Source organism: Balaenoptera borealis (genome assembly GCF_965194805.1).
Source record: "Balaenoptera borealis genome assembly, chromosome: 10".
Lineage (NCBI taxonomy): Eukaryota > Metazoa > Chordata > Mammalia > Artiodactyla > Balaenopteridae > Balaenoptera > Balaenoptera borealis.
The window spans coordinates 566,784-592,458 of record NC_138874.1 but is presented as its reverse complement, the minus strand read 5'-3'; the positions used below and the strand labels follow the sequence as shown (position 1 = coordinate 592,458).

General features: G+C 33.5%; 1 protein-coding gene across 6 annotated transcripts in view; it reads right to left on the bottom strand.

Moving 5' to 3' along the window:
- The window catches only part of JMJD1C (jumonji domain containing 1C), a 313,147-nt gene that overhangs the window by 168,580 nt on the left and 118,892 nt on the right, over positions 1–25,675 (bottom strand). For all 6 annotated transcript variants that reach the window (XM_082407410.1, XM_082407409.1, XM_082407406.1 and 3 more), the window contains exon 2: positions 10,128–10,292. Coding sequence is in view for 5 of the 6 variants with exons in the window: in XM_082407409.1 (XP_082263535.1) it covers positions 10,128–10,292 (165 nt within the window). In the remaining variant the exon portion in view is untranslated. The remainder of the gene's footprint in view (positions 1–10,127; positions 10,293–25,675) is intronic.

The window sequence follows — 25,675 nt, the reverse complement described above, 5'->3', positions numbered from 1 at the left end:
TTTGTTCTAAACTGACTTAGAATCCAGAAAAAAATGAGTAAGGGCCAATTGTTAACTAAGCCTGTCCATAATAATATCTGATATATGGGCAAGATTCAATTCCGTTAGGAGCATAGCAAATTCCTCTGCAATAATGACTGATCGTTCTTTAGTGAAACTGAACTGTCTCATGACCATACTACGATATGACATAACACTATCACTGTAAGATTCAATTACCTTATGTAAGTCTTATAATAATACTGATAATTAACTGTATCAGAAAATTGAGCCTTCTCAGAATGTAATACTGATAGAAGAAGAATGGTCTGGGGAATAACTAGATTTAGCTAACCATCAGCTAATTTCTATACTAAATAGTTCTGTACAAGTTTATCATAAGGTACAAATAGTGGTAGATCATGAGGGAAAATAAATAATAAGTTACTACAAGAATATGAAAACGTATGTAATGGCTTTATAAATCAGATTAGCAGTTTCTTTAAATCTATCCCTACTCAACACTGGCACTTCCAAATGTAGAGTATGTTCATACTATTACTATTACTGTGACTGTCATATAAATGCTATACTAAATTCAGATGTCTAGACAAATATGACTGTTTTGCTGTAAGACAGCATAGGCTAAAGGCTATGGGGGTGGCCTGTCTAGTGAAGAAGCAACCCTACCTACCCAAAGAGAGGTCTGGTCTGGATTTCAGCTACTGGGAGGTGATCTTTAGGCCCCTGTGATAAGAGTGTCTTTGTTTGCTTCAGGGCTTTGGCCACTGGACTGTCCAACAATTAATTTATGATGGGGACTTTAGATATTTCAATATCAGTTTCAACTTCTAGAGTAAGTGATAACTAAAGGTATTAGTCTGATCTCCAGAAAGAAATAGAGACTAAAGCTCAGATATGCAGACAGTATGTGCTTGAGCTCCAATGAAAACTATGGCCAGCAAAGGCTCGAGGGAGCTTCTCTGGTTGGCAATACTCTGCAACTGTCACACTTTGTGGCCAGAAGGAGATAATGCTGTCTATGAATTTCATGGTCCATGTGTAGACCCTCCTGTACTTTGTGCCCTAGGCATCTCTTCCCTTGGTTGATTTTAATTTGCATCCTGGCTCTGCAATAAATCATAGGCACAAGTATCACAGTTTTCAGTGAGCTTTATGAGTCCTTGTAGTGAATTATCAAACTGAAGAATAGGTCTGGGAAACCCTCAAACTTGTAAGAGAGGCAGTCTTGTGGGGATTACACCTAAAAACTGTACAGTTGGTTAAACTCATTGCTGTGCTATACAAAAGTTTTTTTTTTTTTAATTTAATTTTTAACTGAAGTAGAGTTGATTTACAATGTTGTGCCAATCTCTGCTGTGCAGCAAACTGACTCAGTTATATACATATAGACATTCTTTTTTCTTTTTAATATTCTTTTCCATTATGGTTTATCACAGGACATTGAATATAGTTCCCTGTTACACAGTAGGACCTTGCTGTTCTGAGGTTTTTATTTACATATTTTGTTGCTTAACCTTTACAACTCTACATGGTAGGTACTACTATTATGAAGACAGTGAGACATAGGGAGAATAAATGATTTAATTTCATCCAGATATTAAGAGCAAAGGGCAGAGTAGAGATTTGAACCAGGAAATCCAACATCAAGGCTTATGTTCTTAATATATTACATTGCCTTCCTAGATGACTGCTAGGTTTCTGTTGTCTTTTTCAGCAATTACATTCTCTGAATCTATGACTAGAAGATCTCTAAGGTCATATCATGCCATGTAAATCTATGAGTAAACAGTAATTCAGACTGAATTAAAAACAAATCTTAAATAATCTTTATTATATTTTACTTGGTCATTGTTTCAATTGTCACTTTTATTAGAAAGTCTTAATTCTTTGTACTATTAAGAATAGATATTAAAAATGCTGTATTAAGATAAAAAGCATATGTCAAAGTATATCAACAGTAGCCTAAAACAAACTAAACTAATTCATTTGAAGAAAACTATTTCCAAAATAAAAACTGCAAGACAAACTAATTACATCAGAATTTCCAATATCTTGGGAAATAATAGTTGTTTTTATTGACAAGACAAATTATAATCAGGCATATGCCTTCCATTCTAAAAGAATAATTTTAATTACTTTATAATACTTTCTAAGTACAGAATTTTAACACCACTATAATCAAGATTTGTTTTTTACTTAAATTTTATTTGTCCATGTTTCTCTAAAGTATTCATAATTACAATGCTTAAAGCTGCATAATCTCTCAGAAAATTAACACCATTCACAGATTTTCAGACATCAAAGTTGTTTCTTTTTTTCTTCTTTAGTAGGACTTAATGAACAACTTCCTGCATGTAACATTATACCTTTAATTTTTCTATCTGCAGGACTATCTGGCTCATATTAGGTATCTGATAAACATTGGCTGAACTGACTATAATTCTTACTTTTTTAAGAATTATTTTATAAGGATAATTTCCTAAGAGTAGAATTAATGAATCAAAGAGTAGAAACTTCTTTATGGTCCTTACAAAATAATACTTTCCCCCCAAATAATGTCATTTTATGACCCACAAGAAATGAAAGACATGCTCATTCACTGGAATCCTTTCTAGTATTAGACTTTGTTATTTAAAAAATCTAATACTTTACTATATATAATTTGATCTCTTAAAGTGCTTTACCTTCCTGAGAAATAATAATCCTGAAGGTTTATTATCTTTACTACCATTTCATTATTTACTGAAGTACAAAGAACTGTAAAACTTAAATTCTAATTCTGAAAACTCAACTATCGATATGTAAAAACTTTCTAAATGAATTTATGTGAAAGCTCATTTCATAGCTGGAATGTGGCATATCTTCACATTTCAGTAAAATTTGGTTGAAGTCATAATCTAACCAAGTTTGGAAATATAAGAGACATAAATGTAAGTCTGTCCCAAAGAGAGGTGAATTCTGTTCTACTTTGAGAAGGTTTCTTTCAGAACAGAGAGCAACTAAAAAGTATTTTCACTAGGCAAAAAGCCTAAAGGAAACATATTGATGAAGGCTCACATGCTTATGATCTGATCGCAATTCCTGGTCAAACCAGAATAACTTATCTAGCAAAGGAAAAGTTGCATTGGGAAGAAGGAGAAGTCAGAGCTTCCTAAAACTCATTCCAGAAATTCAGATAAATTACTGTAGATTGGCATATTTAGTTGACAATGAAGATATAAGTTCATTTCCCCCCATGACAACTTAAGGAATCACATTTGTATTTGATTAGAAAGAGGGCATCTATTATAAACATTTTTATTGTTTGTTTTTGACTACTTGCCATGTAAAATTGGTAACTTAACAAACACATTTTTACCACAACTGGCTGATGATGCTCTCTTGTCCTTTGATCTTAGCATAAAGTAATAGCCAGGAAACTTGCTGTAACTCCCAGTGGGGTTCTTTTTCACTAGCTGGGATAGAGTAAATCTATCACTTTAAAATAAGCATTTCCTCACTGTCTAAGATGGGTAAGGCACTGTGCTAGAGTCCTAGGATGATACAGAGGTGACTAAGACATGATCCTGTCCTCAAAGAACTTACAATCTAGTAGAGAAAGACAGACGTGAACAAATAGGTATAATACAAAGCAGAATGTACTAGTTGTTAAAATAAAGGTACAAAAACAATGTTCTACAGGAGCACAAGATGGTAAAATTAATTCTGGATGGGGTGACCTGGAAGGCTGGGTCAGCAGAAAAGTAGTAGAAAACTCAGCCCCTTAGAAAATGCAGCAGTGTTACAGCCCAGCTGGGTTAGGGTCGAAGCCCCACTCCCCACAGAAGGTTTTCCTAAAGGAGATGGAGCCAGGGCCCTAACCCAGTTAGGTAGGCGATTCGTTGATTTCAATTATGAATGCAACACTTTCTTTCCCTGGTGCAGATAAATGTGATTTCATGAGTATTTTGCTTCATTAAAAAATAAAATTTAACAACATATTAAGTAACTTACATAAAAATGTAAGTTACCTTGGCCTCCATCATCAAAATGGCCTCAGGTGGTACCATGATCCTACAGGACCAAGCCAAAAAAAAAAAGAAGACACCACTTCAGCATGTTACATATGTGGTGCTCCAATACATGTTCTGCTATTGATATCCTGGGAAGAAAGATGAGGAGACAATTCCAGAGAAGTAACCTGGGTATTATACTATCCCATATTTTATTGAAGTTTTATTTATTTTTAAACTTTTAAAGTAAACTTTAGAATAGGTTAAAGAGATAAAAGGATTTTTTTTGTCCTGTCATGATTCCAAAAACCAGCAGGTATATTGTTGGTTTCCACTGATTTCTTAGAATAAGAAGGAGACTAGATAATATAACCAACATGTAATATTTAACAGGTACCACACAAGGTGTGAAACAACTGGAAAGAAGATAATACAAACATATGTTTAAGTACAAAGGAACAGGAAAGCAACTATCAGGTGCACAGAATTACAAACATTTAATTCTCTACAAAAATCTGTAGAGAATTAAAAACAAGACTAACTTTCTACTGTGTTTCAGCCTATTACTACCTCATATGTATCCCTAAAATAACTCAAATTTGTATGTATAGTATTTCATTATGCTATATGAATTTAAAAATTCTGAGTTTCATAACTGCTGCTTGTAGATTTCCTTAAATAAGCCTCATTTTAGTGAACAGATAAACAATAGACTCTTAGTCACATGTATTATACATAAATGAATGTTTGCCAAGTCTTATGAAAGTTAAAATGATTATTTTCTAGAGTATATCATACATTCTGATTTCAATCGTTTGTTCTATTAATTTTTACAACCCCCTGAAACAAAGAAAGAAAGGAAACAGGAAGAAAGGAAGACACTTCCTGACTATCTGAATTAAGGAAGATATCACATTAGACAGACTTTCTTTAAATATAAACATACAATTCAAATAGACTTTCTCTCATAAAACTAGCTGAGCAAACCATGAAACAAATATGACAAAGAGTTACAGTATCTGTAATAATATTTTAAAAGTTCATAATATTAGAAAAACACAAAACCCTAATAAGTAATTGAAAAAACAGTTCACAAAAATACAAGTTCCTAATAAATATGAGAAAGTACTCATCCCATTAAAGAAATGCAAATTAAAACAATAAAATAGTATTTTAAAATATCAATTTAGCAGATATAAAAATAATAACATTCAATTCTGCACTTCTTAAACCTCTCAAACTGTAAAAATCCTCCTTTTCCAATGTTTGTTTGGGTTTTACAAGATGTTCTGAAAATAAGTAATCAATGCTTACAGGCAGGGTGGGGGGGAGCTGGGGGGTTAGGGTCAGGGTGAGATGAAAACACTCATACACTGGGGACAATAGTAGTAAGTACAACTTTCAAATAATTTGTGGAGTATTAGGATATTTTTAGATTTTTCTTGTTTTCAAGTTCATACCCTTGTGATTCTACTACCATGAATCTAAGTTTTAAAAATAATCGGATTCAGAAAAAGATTTACATATTTATAATAATGATATTTATTACAGCTATTTATAATCACAAAAAATTAGAAACAACTACAATACCAAACATTAGGGAAATGGATCATTATAGGATCAAATATTATGCAGCCAATAAAACTTGAGGACAAATGTATAGGATAAAACATTAAGTAAAAAAAAAAACCAGGATCTACAATTTTAATGCAGGTTCAGCTAAAACTATGATTAAAAGAAAGCACAGGGGCTTCCCTGGTGGCGCACTGGTTGAGAGTCTGCCTGCCAGTGCAGGGGACGCGGGTTCGTGCCCTGATCTGGGAAGATCCGACATGCCGCAGAGTGGCTGGGCCCATGAGCCACGATTGCTGAGCCTGTGCATCTGGAGCCTGTGCTCCGCAACAAGAGAGGCCGCGATGGTGAGAGGCCCGCGCACAGCGATGAAGAGTGGCCCCCGCTTGCTGCAACTGGAGAAGGCCCTTGTACAGAGGCGAGGACCCAGCACAGCCATAAATAAATAAATAAATAAATTTTAAAAAATAATCTGTTAAAAAAAAAAAAAAAAGAGTATAAACCCCAAATGCCAGTCCCCTCCCCATCCCTCCTTGCCTGATCCTCCTAACCTAAGTGATTCCTCCTGCCTCTAAACTTGCATAGCCCCTTGTGCTGCTGTAGGTTTCCACCACCTGTTATTAAAAAAAAAAAAAAAAGAAAGCACAGATTTTGTATCCTGCTGCTTTTCTGAATTCCCTTATTAGCTTGTATGTGTGTGTGTGTGTGTGTGTGTGACCACACAAGGTCATACCACCTGCAAACAAATAATTTTACTACTTCTTTTTCAATTTAGATGCCTTTTTTTTCCCCTTGTCTAAGTGTCATCCTTCTCTTCCGGAAAAGCTTCCAGTTTTTTCACAATTGAGTAGGATGTTAGCTAAGCAGAAGGATATAAAATCAGCACATGGAAGTCAACTGCATTTCTATACTATAATAATGAACAATCTGAAAATAAAATTAACAATACAATTCCATACACAATAGCACAGAAAAGAATTAATTACCTAGGAATTAACCACAGAGGTGAAACACTGGTACACTGGAAACTATAAAACATTGCTAACAAAATTTAAAAGAGACATAAATAAATGGAAAGATATGTGTTCATGGACTGGAAGGCTTACTATTGTTAAGAGATCAATACTATCCAAAGTGATCTATACATTCAATGCAATTCCTATAGAAATCCCCATGTTTCTTGCAAAAATAGAAAGATCCATCCTGAAACTCATATGGAATCTCAAGGGACACCAAACAGCCAAAACGATCTTGAAAATAAAAAAAGTTGAGGGACTTATACTTCCTGATTTCAAAACTTCCTACAAAGCTTCAGAAATCAAAACAGTGTGGTACTGGCATAAAGAGAGACATAGAGACCAACGGAACAGAATAAAGAGCCCAGAAATCAAATCTTACATATACGGTAAAAGAAGTTTTGACAATAGTGTCAAGAACATTCAGTGGAGAAAGGACAGTCTCATTAACAAATGGTGCTGGGAAACTGGATATTCACAACAGAGGAATGAAGTTGAGCATTATCTAATGCCCTATACAAAAATTAACTCAAGATGGATCAACAGCATACACGTAAGGCCTAAAACAATCAAACTCTCAGAAGAAAACATATGACAAAAACTTCATGACACTGGATTTGGCAGTGATTTCTTGTATATGACACTAAAGGCAAAGATAATAAAAGAAAAAATAGACAAATTTAACTTACTGAGAAATTTAAAATGTTATGCATGGAAAGACATTATCACCAAAGTAAAAAGACAACCCACAGAATGATAGAAAATGTTTTCCAGATCAAATCTGATACGGGATTAATATCCAGAATACTACAGAGAACTCCTAAAACTCAACATAAAAACAAACAACCCAATTCAAAAATGGTCAAAGAATTTGAAGAATCATTTTTCCAGAGAAGATATACAAATGGCCAATAAGCACATGAAAAGATGTTCAACATCACTAATCATTAGGGAAATGCCAATCACAACAAGGAGACAGCACCTCATATCCAGTAGGATGACTATTATCAAAAAACTGAAAAAAAAAGCAACTGTTGGCTAGAATGTAAAATAGTATGGCTGCTCTGACAGTAACCGCAAAAAAATTAAGAGATAGAATTATCATATAATCCAGCAATTACACTTCTGAATATTTACCCCAAAGAAGTGGAAGCATGGTCTCAAAGAGATATATGTACCCCCAAGAGCACAGCAGTATTCTTCACAATAGCCAAGAGGTGGAAGCAACACAAGTGTACACCAACAGACAAACGACTGAACATGATGTGGTATGTACATACAATAATATAAAGGAAGGAAATTCTAACACAGGCTACAACATGGATGAACACTGCAGACATTGTGCTAAGTGAAATAAGCCAGTCACAAAAAGACAATACTGTATGATTCCACTTATATAGGTACAGAGTAGTCAAAATCATGGAGACAGAAAGTAAAATGGTGGCTGCTAGGGGCTGGGAAAAGGGGGGAATGGGGAGTTGATGTTTAATTGGTACAGAGTTTCAGTTCTATAAGATGGAATAATTTCTGTAGACTGTACAACAATGTGAATGTACTTAATGCCACTAAACTTCACACTTAAACATAAGTAAAATGGAAAATTCTATGTTAAGCACATTGCACCACAATTCAAAAAAATTATTTAACTCTGTGCTTGAAAAAAAAAGGCAGAGAAATATATTTTATAAGAAAATATGTCAAAGAATTAAGTTAGATATTCCTTGGAAGCCAAAACAGAATGATTATGATTTTCTAGTTTATACCATTTAGCACTTTCCAAGTTTTTAATAATATGTACTTGCTTTTATATATATAAAAAAAGTTGAATTTTAAAAAGAAGTTTGGTGCTTATTCAAGTAGTTTTGTGAGGTTAAAAGATTTTCAACAGAAACAAATTTCTAAAATTATGATAAAAATTATTAAACAGTATTTCCTAATAGAAATTTTCTCCAAAATCAGTAATTTACAAATATACATTAGGAATTCACCTTGATTTTAACTCTCTCTAATAAAGGGCAAAGATTTTTCTAAAGTTCTGTTTATTCTTTAACTATGATACTAAGGCATACTTTTTGGTATTATTGATATTACTGCTTCCTGCTTTTGAGACTTTTCATACAAAATTCACATATATGTGATAATTACAGATTTTTTCCAATTTTTGAGTTAAGGTTTATAGAATCAAAAAGCATGCTAGTCATGGTTTTAAAAAACTTCATATTAACAATCCAACATATTCATTCAACAAATATTTTTTTAAAAATCTATCATGGATAAAATTATCTTCTTTATTTTCCTAGAGTATTCAAACTATCCTATCAAAACTATAACTCATAAGTATCACCTTTCATCTTTCCATATTATATTTTCTTTTTAAAACGCCATTAATTCATTTCATCATCTCTCTCCTTCCCTCTCTGTCTTTGCTTTTTAACCACTTAACTCCTCAGACTTTTAAAGGGTTAACTAACTAAAAGAGAAAATTTATAAGCACTACAATTATCAGCAAGTAAAACTATCCTTGTAAGTAGTTAATTTATGTTGAAAAAATCTGAAATACCTACCCTGATAATATATATACCAAATACCTGAAATAACGTTTCAATGGCTTTAACATATTTCTTTGATATTAATGTAAGAAAATTATTTCATTCAAACAAACTGAATAAATATTAAATGCCGAATACCCTGCCAGGAAACAGGGATAACAATGGTTAAAGAGATGTGGCTTTTTTCCCACAGAATTAATGATACTGTTTAGTTAGTACGTTTCTTTTATAAAACTCTGCAAACTAATTGAGAATTTATTGAAATCTACTATTTTCTTAAATGGAATACCTCCTGATATGAAATAATTTTACTTATTACCTTAACATCTACAGTTGACCCTTAAACAACATGGGGATTATGACCTGACCCTCCATGCAGTTGAAAATACGTGTATATAATTTTATAGTTGGCCCTCCAAATCTGCAGTTCCCCATCTGCGGATTCAACCAGCTGTAAATAGTACAGTACAGGGGTATATATTTATTGAAAAAAATCCATGTATAAGTGGACCCCACAGTTCAAACCCATGTTGTTCAAGGGTCAACTGTAATTTCACATTAAATATCTGCTATTATCCACAATGACTCACTCAATTTTGACAAAATTTAACGAACTAAGGAAAATTATATGCTACTGAATGATTTATAAAAAGTACCCTCTTATCGTTCACTTACAAAGTCTCATTCAACACAGTTCTTTCACACTGCATACAAATCAATCAAGTATCTCTCAGCAGTCGTCAGTTCATGTTTCCCCTAGCTGAACAGAATAAACTATTTGTGGACTAAATATGCTGAAAGAGTACTAACAAAAAGACACACAGAATTGTTTAACAAAATGAAAGCAGTATTTTGAAATATCTGCCAGATACTTCGGAGCCTCCTCAGGAATATTAACCTATAATCACTAAGATAAATCTAAACTTATATTTAGCTCTTATTCTTTTAAAACAAACAACTGAAAATGCTTAATGAAATAGGAATATAGATCTTACCAATGCAGGCCACTGAATCTGTTTGCTCTTTGATCCCTGAGTCTGGCTAGGGTTGTTCCTTCTGGCCCAGATTAAGTGGTATTCCACCAAGAAGGCTGAAAAATCTTCATAAACTTTAACCCACTCTCGTTTATCCCACTCAAGATGATCAAATTCCACATACACCTATGGAAAAGAAAACATAAACTCCATAAACAACGTAGAGTGTGATATTTTAAAATATAAGCCATGAAGTTAAATTAGAAAAGCCATTAACAAATTCATTATTCAAATTAACATTTCTCTTAAAAATCATTATTTATCTAACATCTCCTTAACCAAATTATAACCCTGACTTATTGTATGGCAGGAAGATAAACTGTAAGTTTATTAAGAAAAGCAATTTACACAATATTGGTCAGTACAGACTGGCGAATATCTACTAAAGACATACTAAAGAACTACGTTGATACTGATGATTCTAGAAGCAGAAGTCAGGAAATGTTTTCTAAGGACCAAATAGTAAATATTTTAGGCTTTGCAAACCATATGGCCTCTGTCATAACTACTTATTTCTGACTTTGTAGTATCAAAGTAGCCACAGACAATATGTAAACAAATGAGTTTGGCTTTGTTCCAATAAAACTTTAATTACAAAGACAGGAGGCAGTGCAAGGATGGTTCAACATATGAAAAATCAATCAATGTAATATACCACATTAACAGAATGAAGAAAACTACATGATCATCTTAACTGACAAAGAAAAAGCATTTGACAAACTCAACACCCTGTCATAAAAATAGTCAAACTAGGAATAGAAGGAAACTACCTCAACTTAATGAAGATAATAATGAAAAATTCACAGCTGAATCATACTCAATGATGAAAGACCGAAAGCTTTTCCACCAAAACAGGAGCAAGACACGTGTGTTATATTTGGAAAACTGAAGCTGACGCTTCTATGCTAAGTCATTCAATCATTCAACTCTCCTTTCCCCACCGTCATCCTTTTCATTCATAGAGCTGTCCTCCCTATTACATTATGAGTTATGCTGGAGGCCGTCTTGTTCTTTTTTTTTTCCACCCATCTTTTGCTCCCTTACACCTGAAGTGTTTCAGTTTCCACTTATTTAAATTCTGTTTGTTCTTCTGGCCTTGTTCAAGTTCTTAGAGGATGTTTATAACCCCCACTTCGATTCAAATATTTGAACATTTACAAGCAGTTTTTTTCCCCAGTTTATATTAGTATATAATCAAATAATGGGTACAAGCTCACTGAGGGCAGAAATGTTTTAGTGTTCACTGCAGTGCTGCATACATACAAAGTGCTTTACAAATATTACGTATCTCCTGCCTGTTGCAGTCATCGACTTTTAAACATGGAGGCAAACTGCTAAAACATGTTTGATTTTGAGATATCTGTGCTCCTGCCCATTAGGAAGCTAGTTAGATATGCTTACCTATTAGAAGTGGGAAAGAGAAATACATTGTTCAAGGATTTAATCTCTGTTCATGGTTATCCACATGAAGGCACAGCAGAAGCTCTGTTGGCTTCTTATAAAAATGCATCCTTAGGGGTTGAGCTGAGGTCCAATTGGTGTTATGCAAATATTTCAAACTATACCACTTTCTCCACTACTTTAAATCTTTCAAGATTCTCGTTTACTCAATTGTGGTATAAATGGGTTTTGGGAAACTCCAGGAAACTGAAGCTGAGATAAGGCTCAGGAAAACCTTAGCACTATCTTTGCTTTCCCCTCATGGACAGTAATAAGGTCTTGTTGACAAAATATTTCAGCCAAGAACCTAAAGAACCAAGGTTTATAAACGTCTCTTTATCTAAAAGGACATATTCAATGTAAATTCTTCCAAATGCAAAGCCCTTGATATAAAATTAAAACTTTCAGCTTGAAGTGAACTTTCTAAACTCATAGTTTTTCTTGCATGGACAGTGTCATGGGCAGTTTTAGGAAATCTGCTAGGACCCTGGGGACAAAAGGAAACTAAAACTAGACATCCTGCTGCTTCTTTGCTATGCAGCCAATTTACCTCCGTACTATCAACAACAGTGAAGGATTTGAGACTTGACTGTAGACAGACAGGTAGGTAGGTAGATAAACAGTTAGACAGTTGTGTGTGTGTGTGAATCTCTTATTTTTCTACAAAATAAAACAATGACCAGTAACTACGAAAAGCCCCTATTCTTTCACAATATACTCTATTCAATGACATTTATAAAGAAAATTAAAGTCACACAACTGTTTCTGTGGTAAAATCAAATGATATAAGACAAATTTAGTTATTTTTACCATGGTTTCAATAATAATAATAATAATGTTGATATTATATCAATTTAGTGCAATGCAGGCCTCATCTTTTTATTTACTGCAAAGGAAGGGCGGGGATCTACATAATGTCATGAGAGAACTATGAAGAGTTCCCAGGCTTGATTCTGCCAAAACCAACCAGCCACCACAGGCTAAAACTACTTAGACTCTAAGAATCTTTAATGTTAAAAATAAAAGCGTTAGACTATACTAACATTTCTCAAAATATAATCTATATTATAGAATCATCATTTCTTTGTATATAAATAAGCATTAGGGAAGCCAAATAAGTCATGCACAAAGTTCATGAACTAACAAGTTAAAGTAACAAATGTCTAATTTTACCAGAGGTCTTCTCAAGTCTTTTAACATGCCAGTGTTCATTATGCATTATTAATAATAAGAGAGTTCATACCGTCAGATTTTTCCCAATTTCTTTGTCCATAAAATCTTCTATTATGGGGTACTTAATATTTTTCTATAAAATAGCAGTAGGGGGAAAAACAGACTAGTTTTTTCACACGATTTACCTGTCTACAAATTTATATAAATAATTTGGTAATAAGAAATCAAGGGGGAGGGAGAGGAGGGAGATTAGCAGATGCAAACTGAATATTATATATAGGATGGATAAACAATAAGGTCCTACTATACAGCACAAGGAACTATATTCAAAGTCCCGTGATAAACCATAATGGAAAAGAATATGAAAAAGAATATATATAAATAACATACATAACCCTTTAAAATAACTTTTATAAACAAAAAAACAAAAAAAGAAATCAAGGGGGGGCCAAAACCTGGTCATCTCTGCCCAAATACTCAAGGAGGTAGGTAACTAGATAGTAAATTAATGGGGTTTAAAGTGTAATACAGTAAATGTTTTACTCAAAACATTAAAAAATGCCCTATGTCTTTATAAAATCAGAAATGTTTAACTATGGCTTATTAATTCATACATGTTAAAAATTAAATTATCAAATTAAAATGGTAATTATAGCAGATTTAGTTGACCTTCCTCTCTAATGAATAAAGCATATTTATTTCAAAAGATATATTGTAAGCAGATATTTTATATAAAAGTAAGTAATGAAATAGAGGAATACGATAAATCAACAAAGTAATGTTTTTATTATTACTGGCTTAGAGTCGTATTTAAAATAAGTTTTCTAGATTATTGGAAGAAATTGTGAAAACAAAATTAAAATCACTTGGTGACTTCATTTATTAGTTAAGACAAAAAAGACATTACAGAAAATAATTTCATATAAATTATATAAAATAAGGAAGCTAGGTCTCTTTTTAATTTTACTTTACAAAAAACGTAAACAAATGTAACCATAATTTTAGGTTACTTCAAAAGTTTACACTTTTATTAACATTAAAAAGGGTCAAAATTAATAGGCACTCATATGAACTAGCCCAAGCTTAAACAAAGAGTACGCTGAGCAATAATCAATAAATCTAAGAATTATTTTAAAGAAATAGGTTGATCTTAGAAAATAATGAACTGTAAATTTAGAATTAAACCTGAGAAATAGTCTGACATAATCCAAGGTATAAGTGGTGTGAAACAATGTTAAGTGGCTTCTGCTATTTTCTCTCTCTTTTTTTTATTACAGCCATACTAGTAGGTATGATAAAATCCAACATTTTAATAAACAAGTATTATATTCTGTGTAGCTGTATTAAATTTGCTATGGTGAACTAAAATTAAAATCGTAAGGACAATTCTACAGAGGAGTCCAATACATATTCACACCAAAACAGTATATTACTATAATGACAATCGCAAGTAAAATTACAATACACATTGCGATATATAAATCTAGGTTCTGAAAATGCTAAAATAGTCTGGGGATCACAGATAACCATTCATTTCCCAAGGGGCATTCAAACCTCTATCAGAGTTAACCAGTATTATTGATAATGGAAATAAAAGCACTACCAGTAACAACAACAAAAACAGCTAACACTTCAATAGTGCCTACTATTCCATATATTAAGCCATTTAATCATTACATATACCCTGTAAGTTGGCACTATTAGGATCAACTTTTTCAAAAGCAGAAACTGAGATATAGAGAAATTAGTTGCCTAAGGTCAAACCCTAGTAAATGATGGAGTCAATGAAAACAATAAAATAGCTTCTAAGAGGCTTCACAGTTATACAGCAGCATAGTCCCTACAAGGTGATGCACACAGCAAGTGATAAATCACTTGAATAGAGAGGGATGTCTGGGTAGCTGACTCCTTTGTGGCAGAAGAACCACACACTTAAAATGGCCTTAAGATTTTCCACAATGAGTCTGCAAGTTAGAGCCCTAGGGGGCAAAATGAGAAAAAGGGTCAAACAAAGATAGCAAATAGTAAAATAAAAGAGACCAAGCTTGCTTTCAGTACCTATATTGTTAAATAAAAGAGACTAAGCTTGCTTTCAATATCTATATTGCTTATTCCTCTTCTCTATGACTTACTTACCTAATAGTCTTACTACTTGGTGAACAACAAGATGCATCAAGAAATGCAAACTATTCAAAGATGCTTAAGTTACAATTACCTTCTTTACATCTAATGAAAAAGAATTATATTCCCATCATCTTCAAAGTTCCTTATCACATTATATAATTCAGTATATATACTACTATCTTTTGGATAAATTATGCATAGTATTTAACATAATATCATTGACGATGATGACTGTCTTAGTCTGCTTGTGCCGCCTTAACAAAATACCATTAAACAACAAAAACTTATTTTCTCACAGTTCCAGAGGCTGGAAAAGTGAATACAGCAAGGTCTGTTTATGAGGAGGACTCTCCCCTTGGTTGTAGACAAGCTGCCTTCTCACCGTGTGCTCACATGACCTCTTCTTTGTGGGAGCACAGATGGTCTCTTCTTATTAGGGCACTAATCCAATCATGAGGGTCCCAGCCTCATGACTTCACCTAACCCTAATTATCTCCCAAAGACCCCATCTCCAAATACCTTCACATTGGGAGTTAGGACATATGAATTTGGGGGGACACAAACACCAAGTCTATAACATTAGTAATGATAGCAACAGCTAAAATTTGAGGGCTTACAATGTGTTGGGTACAGTTTTACAAAAGAGAAAACTAAGGCATAGAGAAGTTAAGCAATTTACGGCTTTTGGACAATTATTCAAATGATACACAACTGAAAATGGCTAAAAAGGACGAAAACCATCAGTTCAGCTCTTTTTTAGCATAAGGAGGCATTTTAGAGACCACAGTAGTTTCTAGACAATATAAAAGATGAGGAAGAGAGAGAAGGAGCTTTACCAAACAAGGAGGAAAAAGCTTTCCAGGAGCACAAACTCTGGGGATGCTTTTAAAGCACAGGAATGAATTAATGAAGAGAGTTCTTCTATAGGTTAAAAGGGATTCCTGGGAATAGTTTACAAAACTGAAGGCATTAGGATGTAACTCAAGAGTTTAAAGGAGAGGGAGAACAACTAAATATATAACAAAGAAAAACCTAAGTTAAATGCAAAGTCCTGAATACTGCAAATGCTTGTTAATAAATCCCCAACATAATTTGTTTAGAGAAAGACTCAAATTCTGGTTTTGATCTTTTGAGACATGATTAGAAATTGTATTAACTATTAATGTTTTTATAGAAAAGAGGTCAAATGCAGAAGCTCCCATAATATATCATTCTAATTCTAGGAGTACTTTTAAAAGTAGGCTGGAAATCTTACAACACAACATGAGTATCAACCGTCTACTAAGTATGTTAGCTTTTGATTTTTTTTTCCCTTAGCAATTGATTATTATCCTCTTAAGCTCAGTCCTAGAGCTCCACAGTTTTGAAAATTTATGCTGGAAGTCTTCTACTTTCAATCACCCAACTGGCAAGCCATTCTCAAAACTTTTCTGCCGCTATTACTGCTACCAACTCCAAATCCAGTGACCCCTTTCATAGCTTTCTGTTGCAGCTACAAGATGCTTTGTTCCTTCCTTCTTGTAAAAGAACTTAATAAAAAACTGGGTCTTTCCTCCCCCTGTCTATAACAGAGACTATACTATGTTCTTGTCTATAACCATGTGGTCTTTCTTTAACTGGGCTCCAGAAGACAGTGTAATAGGCAGTTAACCCTTCAGGTAGCTGAGGCAGCTCAAAATCATCACTGATACTCTTCTTTTCAGATTTGGTTTTCCAATTAAGTAACTTCTCAAAGAGTTGGGCAGAAGTAAAATATATTTCTCTGATACTTTGAATTAAAAAATCAAGTACTTTTATTCCTTATTTTCACAGTACTGAAAACTACTTCTGCTTTTACTTTATTTCTTTTGTACTGTTAATTTCCTCCATTTACCTTCTGAAATAGATTTTTAAGAAAGTTACCATAGAAATAAAGACTTGCTATAACAATGAAAGCAGTGGTGAATGTCCTTTCTTTATACTATTTATAAAGAACTCAGCGCTGGGGCACTGGTAACTGATTCGTAAAATTAAAATACACTTCTGTTTCTCGATCTAACTGTTCATATGTATGTTAATAAAATATTTAATTAATTGGGATCGAGAAACATGCTACTTATTTTATCAATGAAGAAAACTAAGTAATAAAGGAAAGGGTACCTTGAAAGGCAGAAACAAATATATCTCAGCAAAAATGTACTGTGTTCTAAATATATTATTTGTATGTAGGACAATAGTACTGCTATCCATCTGAAATACAACAGAACTAAAAAATGAGCTAAAAGGCTCCTAACAAGCCAAGAAAGATGTTACAAATTCCATTCCCTACAGGCAAATACACTTTACCCAAAGGTAAACTCTCTCATCTTGTGTCAGATCTTACTGACACTAGTATAAAGATAATTATAATAATAAACTACATTATCTAGTTTCCAAGTCTAAAGTAGCTTATAAAAGCAAAACAGGGAGAGAGCCTCTGAAGACATGCTTCCATAGCATTCTAAAAACTATAAAAAAGTTTCATGAAGACTTTAGAAAATCTTTTACCCTAGGACTCAAAATTGGTCAGAAAATAGTATCACTGTATTATAATTTATATTAAATGGGCATTTGTTTAATTGAAAAATATATGCAAAACATTTTTTTAAAAACCCTGTATCATTTACTTTCATAGCACCATATACTTTGTCTTTGTACCATTTGACACAAATGAAATATGTCTGTGTATATTTAATGTTTGTCCCCTCTACTACTAGTTTGTAATAAATATGTTTAATGAGTGATGCAGAAAAAGTCTAAATTTATATCCAGAATCATCTAAGATGATGCAGAAATGTATTTTAGAAAACTCGCATGGAAATGGCTAATGTATTTAACACATATTCTATAACATTTATACACCAGCTTTATTCATAATTGCCAAAATTTGGAAGTAACCAAAGTGTCTTTCAATAGGTGAATAGATAAACAAGTTGTGGTACATCCATACAATAAAACATTACTCAATGATTAAAAAAAAAAAAAGACCATCAGAATGAAACAGCTGTTTTTAGTCACTGTCAAAATTCACTACTAGTGTATTACTTACTTAATCAGTCTTTCTTTAATACTTCTACACTTCCAGTTAACTAACACAGTATTGAATATCAGAATTTGTATTTGGACAATTATACAAGGCTTTTCCTACCAACCTAAGGTCTCAAGACAGTGCCAGTGTAGAGTGTTATGAAGAGCACTGGGGAAAGAAATTTCAGCCACCTAGCTTTCGAGACATCAATAGCATTCAAGCAGTTAAGTCATCCGAAATCATAAGTAAAACTAACAGAATTTTTAAATAATGGTACCAGAATATTCACTATCAGAATAAGTACACTCATACTAAAATTGTGCACTCATTTTGAGGTAGATATTTATTTTATTTTTTCTATTGCAGAAAGAAAACTTTAAGATTCCAAGTCTTTTTATTTTATTTTTTGAATTGAAAACTAGGGCTTACTATCCTTGTTAAACATTTTAGATACAAGAATTACTCTAGGCATAGGAGAATGACCTCATTATGTTTCATCCCTATCATATACTTGGCTGATACCTGTATTAAAGGATAGCAGGTGTCATTACAAAGGGTCATTGCACAATTATTATTAGTTGTCTCACCCATATATGCTGTATTCCAAGACACAATTATCACCACAGTTCCTTGACACTTACTTTGTGGAGATCATCTGGACTTCCTTGACCTCAGATCCTTTGATCTTAAATTGAGTCTGAAACCATTTAAATTTCCTGGGCTGCCAAATTATCTTTCATGTGTTTTCGAGAATAGAGCCCTGTGTGGTGTTTTCTGTAAACATAAAGAGGATAACCTACCAAGCAATGATCAAAATATGGAATATACCTTTGCTTATTTCCAGGGACCTAGTTTTAGGCCACCCACCTCATAGGGCTAGAAAATCTATTAGTGGATCTATGTAAAAAATGTAAAGCCAATTTGTTGTACTTTTGGAGGCCCCCCCAATGAATTTTTTAGCAATAAATTTATAATTGCACTTTTCTTTCTGCCTCAAGGATACTGTGGCTAGCAATAGGTTTTATTATGAATTTGCTGAGTCATGTCTAAAAAGCACATAGTTACCATTAAGACTTTACCTTACTTCAACTATAAAGGGTAGTTCCATCTGGCAGATAAAAGTATGAATTTTTAAATTTATGAGAAAATAAACATGAGGAATATCCCTCCTCTCAAAAAACAAACAATTTGCACCTTTGAGACTGTATGTGCATTCTGACCAAATATACCTTTATCCCTAACAGAAGTCAGCCATAAATAAATAATGGACTCTTTCTATCATGGTGGGCCAGCAATCCAGTTTGACAGAGTCTGATCTCTGACTGAAGCTGAGACTAAGCACCAGAGCCCACAAACCTGAGAGAGGCACCTTGGTTTCTGGAGTCTTGGGTGGGAAGAGAATATATAACGCCATACACTCCTGATTCGCATCAAAGAAGTAAGCAGTATTTTAAGATAATAAAAAGTAGCAGAAATTGATCAAAATAAGTTTAGGACGTGTATGAGAAAATTACAAAATACGCATTTTAAAAAAATGAAGGTCTAAATAAAAGGACAGATACACTGTGTTTGTTACTTTAAAGACTCAATATTCTTAAAGAAGTAAAGTTTCCCCCCAATTGATCTATAAACTCAATGCAATTCCAATAAAAATCCCAGCAGGATTTTTGCAGACTCTTAAATTTATATGAGGGCAAAAAGATATAGAATAGACCAAACTTCAAGAAAGAAGAAAAAAGTTGGATGACTCACACTAATTGGTTTTAAGACGCACTACAAAGCTACATTAATCAAGACAGTGTGGTAGTGACAAAAGACACACAAATCAATGTAAGAGAATAAAGTCCAGAAACAGATCCATATAGAACTGACAACTGATTTTTGACAAATGTACAAATGCAATTCAAAAGAGATAACCTTTTCAACAAATTATGCTGGGATAACTGGACACCCCTATGCAAACAAAACAAAACAAAACAAAACCCCCCGAAACCCTTCAATCCATACTTCACACCATATACAAAACTTAGGCCAAACAGGTTATAAAGTTAAACGTAAAACCTAAAACTTTTTGGTAAAAAGTCTTTGTGGGGGGCTTCCCTGATGGCGCAGCGGTTGAGAATCTGCCTGCCAATGCGGTGGACGCGGGTTCGAGCCCTGGTCTGGGAGGATCCCACATGCCGCGGAGCAACTGGGCCCGTGAGCCACAACTGCTGAGCCTGCGCGTCTGGAGCTTGTGCTCCGCAACAAAGAGAGGCCGCGACAGTGAGAGGCCCGCGCACCGCGATGAAGAGTGGCCCCCGCCTGCCGCAACTGGAGAAAGCCCTCGCACAGAAACGAAGACCCAACACAGCCAAATATAAATAAAATAAAAATTAAGAGCTTTGAGATATAATTAAAAAAAAAAAAAAGTCTTTGTGGCAAATAATTCTTAGAAATGACTTCAAAAGCACAAAACATAAAAGAAAAAATGTAATTACTTAGATGTCATTGAAATTTAAAGTTTTTGCTCTGGGAAAGACAATGTTAAGAAAATGAGAAGCCACAGACAGGACAAAAACATTTATAAATTGTTTATCTGACAAAAGACTTGTATCCAGGATATATAAAGAACTGCCAAAATTCAACAGAAAGAAAACAAAGCAATCGAAAAACATAGAAAAAGATTTGAACAGATACTTCACCGAAGAAGATATACAGGTGGCAAATAAGCTAATGAAAAGATACTCAAAATCATTAGTCATTGGAGAAACGCAAATAAAAAGCACAATGAGATATTACTGCATACCTAACAGTATGGCTAAAATTTCAGCCTTGTGAAATAAAAATTGTACTTATACAAAAGCCTGTATATGAATGTTTAGAGCAGTTTTATTTTTAATAGACAAAAGCTACAAACAACACGAACAGGGAATGGATGAACAAACTATGGTATATCCATATAATGAAATATTTCTCAGCAATAAAGAGGAAGAAACTACTGATACATGCAACAATATGGATAAATCTCAAATGCATTAGGATAACTGAAAGAAGCCTGACTCAAAAGGTTATCTATTATATGGTTCTATTCACATGACATTCAGGAAAAGACAAAACAAGGACTGAGAATTGATTATTAATTGTCCAGGGTTAAAGGGGGTGGAGGATTTGAAGGTTTGACTACAAAGGAGTGGTAACAAAAGGAAATTCTATGGGAGAGTGATTCAACTGTTATACATGTCGACTGTGGTAAAGGTTACCCTACAATGCCGTTGTCCTAACTCAAAGAACTGTTCACCAAAAAAAGTAAATTTTACTCTAATTAAAAAAAAAAAAATTGTAAGTAGAAAATTTAACTGAAAAGGTAAAGAAGGAGGAATGAGCATGATGGAAAACTATGCCACTGCCTTCTCCCAAAGGAATGATGTAATAGTATTATACTTATTGGTATTCTACTATAAAGCTTCATATGCCTTTTGGGGAAAAGAATAAAATAATGAGATGGCAATCATATATTCTGATGGGCCAGAAATTTCTGCAATTATACATTATCACGGTACGGGTTGACCCCAGGATCCTTTTTCCTTGAGAAAGAGAAAGAAAGAATGTAAGTCCTCTGGCATACCCAACTCCACCCTTCCTATTTTTTGCTTTGAAAAGGCAAATGTGGAAGTAGAAGTGAGGATGAGGAAAGAGCTATGGAAACACTAACAACCTGAAATTAAAAACACACTCCCCAAATGCCATATAACTGGTCATGTAGCAACTTCAGCTGAAAGAGCAGAGCATGCCCTAAAATGAAAAGGACATAAATGTCAGGTCCCAGAAAGTTTAAGATATGGAACTTATTTATAAACTTGCAAATGTTTTGTTTCCAGGAACTCTTAGAAGGGGATACCCCAATTTTTTTAAAGAGAAACTAATGATACCTTTTCATCATAGGCACAAGGGGGCACTGGAGCACAGAGTTATTAGGTATGCCTTGTGCTACACCTAAGGACTTTTCCTTTGTTCAGCCAAAAAAAGGAAACCAACAGTTGGTACACTTAACTGTATTTCCATTTTTTTCATTTGAAGAAAGATTTTACAAGACTGGATTTAAATGTACGGATTTTTTCAACAATCAAACTCATGGAATGAATTTTTCCTTCTATCAAACCCTATCAACAAAAATTGTTTTGCTCTCTTAATTCTGATTAGGTCAACTATAATGCTTGAATTTAATAAATAACCACAGAGCCCTTCAAATGAAAATTGCCACTATTTAACTGATCTCATCTTTTAATCTACGGTTCTCCACCACAAGAGAGTGAAAGACACAAACACTTAAATTCATAAATAATTCTTCAACTATTCAGTATGCTAGATTACTGACAGATTTTGGATACAAGAAAAGATATCTTGAAAAATCTAATTGTTCTTTTTTAGTTTTAACTTTTCATTATATAGAGAAATAACAATGGATTCCCATGTGTCCATCATCTAGCTTCAACAATTTTCACCTCATGGCCAATCTTCTTTATACTAAAAAAAAAATTGTTAATTCTGCAAAATTATTCGTTATCAGTCAGCATTCAAGTTTCCCAGGATAGTCTTTTTTTTTCCTTTTCAGTTTGTTCAAATTAAGACCCAAATAAGTTCCACAAATTGCAACTGGTTGACATGATTCTTACATCTTTTTATCTATATAGGTTCTACCATCTCTTTTCCTCCTGCAACTTTCTTGTTAAAGAAGTCATTAGTTCCAGTCTTCAGTTACCTGTATTTTGCTGATTATACACTTCTGTGGCATTTTTAAACATGTTCCTCTGTCCCTGCATTTTCTGTAATTGTTGAATCTAGAGTCTTAAATTCCGAACTGATAGAGAAGACAACCTCACACACTGTACCGTGTTCTTCACTGAGGCATATATGTATTACCATATATCTTTCTGTGGTAATAGCAGCCAATGACAAATATTGCCTAAATCCACTACTTCACTGACAGTTGCATAATAGTGATACACAAATTTTATCATTCCTTCATTTACTATCTGGAATATGTCTAATAAGTGAGAATTCCCCTCATCAAATCTTCCGTATCCAAGAGGTAGTTTGTTTAGGAAAGGAAAAGTAAATGCTCAATTTTTATGAGTTTTTCAAATACAGTTGCCCCTCACAATATCTGCAGGGGACTGGTTCCAGGACCACCACCCCCCCTCGACTTGCACTCATGGACACCAAAAGCCACAATGTTTAAGTCCTTTATTTAAAATGGCGCATTATTTGTGTATAACCTATGCCCCCCCCCATATACGTTAACTCATCTTTAGATTATGTATAATACCTAATACATTGTAAATGCCATGTAAATAACTGTAAATACAATGTAAACGCTATGTAAATAGTTATCAGTGCTGGACAATTTCAAGTTTCACTTTCTAAAATCCACCCCCTTCCCCCCAAGTATTTTCAATTCATGGTTGGTTGACTCCACAGATACAGAACTCACAGATATGGAAGGCCATGGAAAACAGACTGTAATGAGTTAGTATCCTAACGTCCCAGAATGGTAAATAATGAGAGGTTTTTAGGGGAGGGATCATTATTAAAAACTCTTGGATTTAAATAAATGTAGTAATGCTTCAAATCACTGCAGTTTTTATGCCTATTGCTTCCAAATTTCCCATCTTCGGCCAGTGAGAGCCTCTTCAATTAGTTTCAGAGTCTTCTAGACATGACCTTAGTAGTCTTTGATAGCTTCCTTGTTTCCAGAGTAACAAAATACCCCAGGGTCATCCTGTCCAACTCCTGCCTCAGACCTGAAATCAACCATATATCCATATATACTTCTCAATAAGAAATAGCATTCAGAGACAACAATCTGGGTTCTAGGAGTGCTCATTACTCCTGAGCTGGTCAGATATACTGGTCAGGGTTAGTATGTCTTTATACTGATACTTCCAAATAAAATTCTACATTTTTTTTTAAACGGCATCTATCTTATATTCCTATCTCATTTCTCCCATATTGAAGATCCTGTTAAACAATGACACCAACACAAATCCATTTGCTTTGTTGCACAATACATATACAACAATCTAGGAATAAGAATACCAACACTGTGATTAATGAAAACATTGTTTTTACATTGCTCTTTTGTCCTTAGGGTATATAACCTACTAGGCATGTATAATCAAGTTACTGTGTTATAAAGTCACTTAAAATAGTTCCTTCCTATGGTTATACCACTTATGCTTCTTTGCTTCATTTTGCTTTCACTTTTAGGATCTTTATTTTTTAATGATTCAAACTTGTTTTAAAATTACATAAAACATTTACATGGTTTCAAAGTCATACCTAAAAAACAAATATATTCACAGAACTCTAGCTATTCCTTCCATCCTTGTTCCCTATGATGGATTAGTTTCTGGTTAATCCCTATGTTTTAAAAAAATCAAATAGAAATGCACATATACAATATATATGTATTTAGTTAAATAACATACTTTATGAATTTTTCTATATCTTATTATTTTTATTTCATAATATGTATACTGGCCATCATGTCACAGAAGATATTGCTTATTTGCTTGTATACCTATAAAATACTTCATTGGGTAGATGAACGTTTTACTCAGTCACAACCCTATTGATGGGTTATTTCAGTCTTTTGCTATTATAAATGGGGCTGCTATAACTACAGCCTTGTGCACATGTCATTTTGTATTTATGCCAATCTATGTTTGGGATATATATATTCCTAGAAATAAGATTTACTGGATCAAAGAGTAAATGAATATGAATTTAGCTAGAAATTGCTAAATTCCCTACTATAGGAGGTTGCACCATTTTGTATTCCAATAGACAATGTCTGAGAGTGCGTATTCCTCCACAAGTTCACCAAATGGATATGTTGTCAATACGGGAAGAGAAGGGAATGAGGGACAATCTGATACGGTAGAAATTCTCAGTTTATTCACTTTTTCCCTTTTATTTTCTATTTTAATGATCTACTTTTATCTTTATTTCCTGTCTTGTTCTTAGTTTGGGTTTCATTTGCTCTTCTTTTTCTCTCTTAACGTGGAACCTTAGGTCACTGATTTTACTTTCCTTCTTTTCTTATGTAAGTATTTAAACTTATAAATTTCTCTCTAAACCAACATTCATTCTCAGGCACCAACATTCTGATGTGCTACATTTTCATTATCATTCGGTTCAAAATGACTTCTAATTTCCCTTGTGATTTCTTCTTTGACCTACAAATTTTCTAGAAGTGTACTGTTTAATATTAAACATTTGAGGTGTTTTCCCCAAACATCATACTGTTATTGATTTTTAATTTAATTCCACTATGTTCCAAGAATATACTCTTGTATTATATCCATGCTTTTAAATTTATTTAGGTGTTCCATATGTATTAATTAAATCAAGGTGATTGATAGCTTTTTGGATCTTTAATGTCTTTGCTAGCTTTTTATGTAGCTGTTCTACCAACTGCTGAAGGAAGGGTGTTAAAATCTCCAACTATGACTGTGAAATTTTCTATACGAAATCTCTGTCATTCTGTAAAATTCTGCTTATGTATTTTGAAGCTATGCTATTAGGTGCACATATATTTGTCACTGTTATATCAGAACTGTCCCACTTTTTTTCTGATTATTAATACTCTTTCTTGAAGAGTACCTTAGCCACATCAACTCTCATATGGCTACTCTACGCATGGTTTATCTTTTTCTGTTCATTACTTTCAACCTATCTGTGT